General features: G+C 45.1%; 1 protein-coding gene across 1 annotated transcript; it reads left to right on the top strand.

Moving 5' to 3' along the window:
* The first annotated feature begins 246 nt into the window (after nucleotides 1–246).
* LOC115640340 (olfactory receptor 6F1-like) lies at nucleotides 247–1,250 on the top strand. The gene has a single exon (XM_030543082.1). The coding sequence runs from the start codon at nucleotides 247–249 to the stop codon at nucleotides 1,165–1,167; it is 921 nt and encodes a 306-aa protein (XP_030398942.1). The 3' UTR covers nucleotides 1,168–1,250.
* Nucleotides 1,251–8,151: the final 6,901 nt, after the last annotated feature.

Raw genomic sequence — 8,151 nt, 5'->3', positions numbered from 1 at the left:
GCTTCTTAAACATTTTAAAATTTTTATTTACATACAATTGTTTAGTTATATATTATAGACTTATAGAAAGAGACCTTCTAAAAACATTAAAATGTATTACTGGCACATGAAACCTTAAATCAGAGTGAATAAATGAAGACTTGGCACACCATTTCTCAAAGTTACCGACCCCTGATCTAATATATTTAACTGCCTCTGTAACAATCTCTTGCTTTGTAACAGATGGAATATGTGTCTTGAACACAGATGGCAAACCAAACCAGAGCGCATGAGTTCATCCTCTTGGGCTTCCCTGGTAGTCAATATTTGCAGACCTTCCTCTTTGTGCTGTTTTCCATGATGTACATCCTGACAGTCATGGGAAACATGGCCATCATAATCCTAGTGAGAACATGCTGCCACCTGCAAACTCCCATGTATTTCTTCCTCTGCAATTTCTCTTTCCTAGAGATATGGTACACCACAGCCTGCATTCCCAAGACACTTGCAGTCTTCCTGGGGACAAGCAGAACCATTTCCTTTACTGGCTGCATCACACAGATGTACTTCATTCTATCCTTTGGCTGCACAGAATGTTTCCTCTTATCCGTCATGGCCTATGACCGCTATCTGGCCATTTGCTATCCACTGCACTATAGTTCCATCATGAACAGCACCTTGTCTGCTTGGCTGGCCCTCTGCTGTTGGGTGTGTGGTTTCCTAGCTATTTGTGTGCCGGCGTATCTCATAACCAGGTTGTCCTTTTGTGGCCCCAATGTCATCAATCATTTCTATTGTGACCTAGATTCTTGGATAGTTCTCTCCTGCACAGACACACATCTCCTTCAGCTGGTGGCTTTCATCACCTCCTTCATTGTCCTCCTGGGCACCTGTATAGTAACTCTGATCTCCTACATTTTTATCATTTCCACAATAGTGAGAATTCCGTCAGCACAAGGACGGCAAAAGGCCTTTTCCACTTGCTGTGCTCATCTGGCTGTTGTGATTATCTGGTATGGCTCCACCATTTTCTTGTACGTCAAACCTTCTGTACAGAACACCCTGGCTCTAAACAAAATAGTCAACACTTTAAACACAATTGTAACACCACTGTTAAACCCTTTCATTTACACTCTAAGAAACAAAGAGGTGAAGAAAGCCTTGGAAAAAGCACTCACTGGTATGTAAAGTCTGTAGATGTCTTTGATTTGCTATATAGTAAGATATCATTAGAGCTGTTAACATTATTTCATTTGCATTGTTTTTTAAGAAAAAACAATCTTTTCTCAAAATCAGAAACCCTTTTCTTTTTCTTCTTTTTGTTGAAACTGAATATTTTGAAATTCTGGTATTTTGAATTTTTGTGTTCAGCTTCTTTCTTTCTTTCTTTCTTTCTTTCTTTCTTTCTTTCTTTCTTTCTTTCTTTCTTCACTCTTTGACTCCTCAGCTTTTGAAAAAATACATAGTGGCATAAAGAAAAAAATGAGAAATGAAAATAACCAAATCCCTGTATACCATTCACTGTATTGCATTTAGAAGTGAAAATGGAGCTGGGAGGAAAGGATAAAGAAAAAAGAAGGGAAAAGGGGGGAAATTCCAAATATCAATATTTGGATTTTTCATATTTGTTTAAAAATGTTTTGCAGAAAAAAATACAAAGCAAAGAAAACAAAACAAAAACTAAATAAAAATAATTTATTTTTGGAATGAAAAATACTTTGAAATTTTGAATTGTTTCACAAATGCGGGGTTTTTTCCCCCATTTTTTCAACAAATTCTAAGCAAAAGGTAAAATGTAATATGTCTTAGGGCTTTTGAATATGTCTCCAGCTAAACATAGTCTCATCTACAAGAGCTTATCTAAAGACAGAATTCCCATCCAACGGGAAATTCCAATATTTTGACATTTGATTTTGTTTTTGTGAAATGAAATCTTCTGAAATACTTAATTTTGATCTTGTTGAAATGTTTTATTTTGACTTTATCACTTCAACTTTTATAATATAATATAATGTAATATTAAATCATGTCTATAATATATTAATTATTAAATTGTTATATTATTGACACAAAACATTTAGATAATTTCCTGTATATTTTTTTGATGAAATCAATACATTTCTGCAAAATGTTGCAATTTCATTGAATCAGCATTATAAAAGGAAAAAAAAATCAAACCAGTAGCTGTATTATTTACTCCAAATGGTTGGCTATTTACACAGAACAGAGCTTAGGTGGAAAACTCCTGTATTTTTATTACTGAAGTTTCCAAGTTCCTGTGTATGAACTCCATTTAAAGCCAATTTTTAAAAGTATTTAGGCATCTAAAGATATAGATAAGAACCAAGGGTAGATTCACAAAGAGCATTAGGTGCCAGACTGTCACTTCAGGCACCCAAGTCCCAGAATCAGACCCCACTGGGATTCACAGAACCAGCACTCAGCTGCTGCCAAACTCTTTTAGGTGCTTAAACTCACTCAGAACCTAAGTTTGTGCAGTAGAAGTTCCTTAGGCACCTATGTTTTTGCCACTGGGGACATGTCCTGTTGTCTCATTCTCTGCGCCCGGATACCTAGGCCCCAGAGCAACACGTAAATGGGGAGAAGATCGGTATTCCTTCACTTAACTTGCATGCAGAGTCTGATTTTGTAGGTGTGCTCAAAGCATACCTAATGCCACACAAAACAGGTGGAAGTAGCCCTCGCTTTAGAGTACTTGGCTGGTGGGTGGGAGACCCCTGGTTTAAGTCTCCCCTTTGCCTGATGAGAAAAAGGGATTTGAACAGAAGTCTCCTACCTCTCTGGTGAATGCTTTAAGCACTGGGTTAAAGGATATTCTGATGTGGGAGTCCTTTAGTCTCTCCTGGTGCAGTTGTTCCACTTTGGATGAATAAAGAGTCACTGGGCCAGAGGGCATGTGTACACACGAGAATGTCTATAGGCTGGTGGTTGGTAGACGCTACCAGCATTTGGGAAACCCAGGATCCAGTCCCCCACTCTAATGACACCTTAATTATTTATCCAAAATGGAACAGCGTCACCAGGATAGAATACAGGAGAGTTACATCAGACTACCCTATCAACCAGTGTTTAGAGCACTCTCCTGAGTGTTTGGAGACCTGTGTTTAAATCCCTTCTCCCTCTCAAGTAGAGGAGGGACATGACCTAGTAGTTTTCCACATCACGGATGAGTACCTTAACCACTGGGCTAAGGGAGGGGGCTTAAGACACCCCCTTGTCCTTGGTATCTGTGATGCTTCCCAGGATTGTGAAACACCTCTCTACCATCTGTCCCTAGAATGAGGAAGCCTTGTCTGTGTTTGTCGGGAGTCAGCTCCCCAGTCCCACCAGCTGTGGGCAACACAAGCACTCCCCTCTCAGCCTATGCAGGCTCCGCGGTCCCTCGGCAGGTTAGTAATTGGCACTATCCAAAATCTGAGCCCTCAGAATATCTCCTTGGAGTGTTCAGCCCCTGATCCACTGGATACTCAGCGAATTCACAGATCCTCTGCTCCCAAAGAAGCAGGACACCCCAGCTTACCAGTTTCCCCTCGGATCACTGCTCCGCTCAACACACAGTAATTAGCGATTTTATAATGAAAACATGCGCAAGTTCATTTAACACAGAGGAGAGATTCAAGTCCTAGTAAGTGGATATATTTAAAACAAATGGTTACATGTAAAATAAACATATAGTACACATTCGAGCGCCTAGACTTACTTAATTAGTTACTGTCATATCTTATAGTATTACTCACCTGCGTTTCTCAGCCAGGTAGGCTGCAATGCCTTTTTCATTAGGAAAGCCACTCAGCTTGTCTCCTCAATGAATGATCCTGGCTTTACCTCAGTACTCCCAGTTATACCTCTTAAATCCCTTGTCTTTACTTGTAAGCAGGACATCCCCTTTGCTGGATTTGTTTTTTTCCTGCAGCCCTTCTCTTATATGAATTCACAACTTCTGCATTAGCATTAGGCTCAGTAAAGCAAATGGACTTACATTATGAGATACACAATGACCAGCCAGAGAGAGAAGTGTTTACTACCCCCACCAGAACAGAACCTGTTTATCGCCTTCTGTTGACCTGTCTTAATGTACATACCTTAAGAGCATAGTTTTCAGTATAGATAAACAACTCCTTAAATATCATCTGTGCATACACTTTGCAATTATGATGACCAGTAAGCTACTAGCTCTTGGTAGAGACCTTATATGCCACCCTTTGGTGAACAGTTACATAGAAACCTGACCCAGGGGATCCCTGTAAACACCTTTTGTCCTCTGCCACTTGGCACCAATGGATCCCTGGGTCACAGCACCTCCTATTGCCTAGTTTAGCCTAGCATTTTGGCTTTTGTGGATCTCATTCTTGGCTGTCTCCCTCTCCTCTTGCATTGTATAGGGAGCCTGGGGGCCTGACTCAGACTGTGTGAATCCCAATGATATTCTAGGTACCTGAATGTGAGGTGTTGTGACACTGAGTACTGCAACATCTAAGTCCCTCTGTAGTTGTGTAAGAAAGTGGATTGTGGCAATAGAGACCAAAGATCAACCTTCCTCTTGCAAGATGGAGGTCAGCGATGCAGGTAGACCAGGGAATGTAGATTGCAACAAATAGCAAACTCTGGGTATTGTGTTCTACTGTATTTGTATATCAGAGAGTTTAATTGTTAGGTACAAGCTCTCTGTGCCTTAATAAGAACAACAACACAGCCCTTAGAGCTAAGATCAAGGCTATGTGTAGGATAAGATTTAGAATTAGGATTAACATTAGAGTGATGTTTCAGGGTTCGGTTTGAAATTGAGTGTTGGGTTTCAGAGGTTCATGTTAAGAGTAGGTGCGGAATATCAAAGGAGACAAAGGCATTCAGGTTCTAGGCATTCTGTCCTTAATTAATTGTAAAAGGATTCAAGCACCTATTTCCATTCTAAAACCCACAGTCTAAATTGTTAATTAGCTCAGTTTGGGCTAAGGGCTACATATTTCATATTTAAGGCATTTACATCACCACCATTACCATAGCACAGGGATCAGCAACTTCTGGCATGCAGCCTGTCAGTGAAATCTGCTGGCGGGCCATAACGGCTTGTTTTTCTGCAGCGTCCCCAGGTTCGGCCGATTACAGCTCCCACTGGTCGCGGATCACCATTCCAGGCCAATGGGGGCTGAGGGAAGCCATGTGGGCCAAGGGATGTGCTGGCTGCCCCCTCATTGGCAGCTTCAGCAGAGAGAGCGAGGTCTGGAGGGGCCTTGGAGACTGACCTCCCACCAATCCCATTACAATGAGTCCCCCCAGGCCAGAGGACCATGGGTGTGGGGCTGTGAGTGGAGGGGGAAGCTCTCTCTGCCCCAGCTGTGGGCTCCCACAGAGGACTTAGGGCGGGTGGGCAGATCCAGCACCATCCAGCGGGACATTAAAAGCAGGTTCTGCAGAAACCCCAGAGGAAACACGGTGGGTGGAAAAACTCCCCCCTCCCTTCCTCACATCGGGCTGAGTTTCCTCATTTCTTTTCCATGCCTTCTCCCTACTGAGAGGCAGGTGTGATGGTCAACTGATGGGTTCTCCCCCACATCCCACCACTGCCCCCTGGATGGAGAGTGTAGGGTGAATACCCAGATGGGAATGAGGTATCTTGGAGCTGAAACATTTGCAGAATTCCCCTCTTTTTGCACTATAAAGGGGCAGAAAGGAGCAAGGGGCAGTTTGGAGACACACACACCCCAGCCCCAGTTCAATGGGGGGGACATGGCAGGATGTGTGGAGTGAAGAATTTGCAGACAGTCTCTGGCTCCCAGCAGGTGGGGCGAACTGCGCAGCCGGTCCCTGGATTCTAGCAGCTGGGGATGAGGAGTTGGCACATGCTCTCTGGGTGCAGGATGAGGCATTTGCAGACGCTCCCTGGCGTGGTGGGGGAGCGGAGCTCGCATGGACACTTTCCCTTCCAGCCTGATGGCTTCGCTGCTTAGAGACCGAGAGAGAAGGCACCGGGGGTGCGGATCAGCCCCGCCGAGCAGGGCCGGCTTTAGGAAGTGCGGGGCCCAATTTAAACATTTTTGGCGGGGCCCTGGCAAGGATGACTTAAAAAAGAAAGTGGAAGAAAAAGCCTTTCATTTCTTCCATGTATTATTTACTTTCCATAACTATATAAATAATAAAATTATATAATATGTACATTGCATCATATATGCTGTTGATTGGTTAATAATGACTGCCATTTCACATGTGTGGGTCCCAGCTGCTCCCTGCCCCCCTCATTGAAGCAGGTGTGCAGGGTTAGTGCCCTGGGAACTGCAGGGCACAAGTGGACATGGGGCTGGCTGGAGGCAGGGCAAGGGGTGCGCGGCTGGTTGGAGATAGGGGGTGTGTGGGGCGGGCTGGCTTCAGGCAGGGCCGCGGGGGGATGCAGCAGGGGTTGGCAGGACTGGAGACAGAGGAGTGTGAGACTGGCTGGCTTCAGGCAGGGAGGTGCGGCAGGGGTTGGCTGGAGACAGGGCAGGGTGTGCAGGGCTGGTGTGGGCAGCAGTGTGTGTGGGGCTTGCTGGCTTTGGGTAGGTCCATAGGGGTGTGTGGCAGGGGTTGACTGGAGACACGCAGGGCCGGTGCAACCATTTAGGCAGACTAGGCTGCTGCCTAGGGTGTCGAGATTTGAGGGCACCAAAAAGCACCCTCAAATTTTTTTTTAAATGGTTGAGCAGCCGCTGCTGCTGGGACAGAGAGGGAGTCTGAGCTGCCGGTGGCAGCCGGCAGTGCAGGGTGTCCCCTGGGTCAGGGCGCCGCCGCGGCAGCCCACAGTCCAGGGGGTCCCCTGGGTTAGGACGCCGCCATGGCAGCCCGCAGTCCAGGGGGTCCCCTGGCCAGGGTCAGGGCGCCGCCGCGGCAGCCGACAGCCCAGGGTGTCCGGAAGGGGCGGCAGGCAGCTCTCATGGAGCTGCCGCAGTCGTGCCTGCGGACGGTCCGGTCCGGTGGACCTCCCGCAGACACCACTGCGGCAGCTCCACCGGAGCTGCCTACCTGCCCAATCAGGGCATAGTGGGGGGTGAGGGGAGGCTTGAAGTATGGCTGATAAGAAACCTTATCACTGTTTGGAATGTTCACTGTCCCACTTAGAAATGCTAACAAGCTTATTCAGCAAAGTTTTGATGTACTTGATACATGCTATTAGATCATCAATTAGGCATCAACAAGATAATTTAAGAGTAAATGTCTTTTTGTTTGAAGTACCACTGAACACTAATCTGTCCATTGCCCTTTCCCTCCTGTGTTACGGCTTGAAGCATAATCCTGGGTAACAGTAACGGGGATGCTGGTAAAACCTTTTAAAATATTTCCCCTTTATAATGCCACATTTTTAATACAATTTAAATATTAGATCCCATAATTTCAAGGCATCGATTTCCCCATTTGGACAATTAAATTGCAATTGTTGGCATGAACATCATTTTAAAGCTGGGTTTTGAAAATCTAATTTAACTTCAAAAATTAATGACCAAAAGATGGGCACGTGAAGTAAGGTAAAAGTAATTAACCGAGGGTCTAGCATTCACTCCCAACACCGCAAAAGAGCTGAGGGATTTCCAAAGAACTCCGACACCACTACAGTGTATCATTCAAACGTGAGAACATAGTTACTACAGATAATAAATAATAAGTTACCTGGGTTGGAAATAGATCTTTGTGGAAGGGAAAGCAGGAAACTTGTCTTTTTGATTACAGAATTATTTTGCTTCTGGATCCATTAAAATCATAACCGAATTTTTGGGGGAGGGGATGTGGGGAAGAAACTCTTTTCTCTACTAGGTTTGTTTATAGGCAGCTGAAAAGAAAAGTTAACCGGCTTTGCACAGAACTGAAACCTAAAGGTCTCTCCTCCCTCCTTCTCTACTCTGACCCCTCTGGGCTATTCCAAGTTAATTGTCATCTAATTGCCCAGCAAAGAAAGAGAGTGGCAGCAATTAGACATAGCCCCCACCAGTTCAGGAGTCATTAACACAGTACAAAGATATGCTGCATGCTTTCCGTGCACCCAGGCCTAATGAGGGACTGGGGGCAAGAGGAGCAGGGCTGAGCCCCTAGGGAGTGAGCCGCAGAGAGCCAGTGCCCAGGAGGCTGAGAGGGCAAGGGGCTGCAGGGGCATCCCCACTGCTATTTAAAATGCAGATCCCGCAGCGG

The sequence above is a fragment of the Gopherus evgoodei genome, unplaced genomic scaffold, assembly GCF_007399415.2.
Source record: "Gopherus evgoodei ecotype Sinaloan lineage unplaced genomic scaffold, rGopEvg1_v1.p scaffold_297_arrow_ctg1, whole genome shotgun sequence".
NCBI classification, from domain to species: domain Eukaryota; kingdom Metazoa; phylum Chordata; order Testudines; family Testudinidae; genus Gopherus; species Gopherus evgoodei.
The sequence above is the reverse complement of the archived record's forward strand: the minus strand, read 5'-3'. Positions and strand labels throughout refer to the sequence as shown.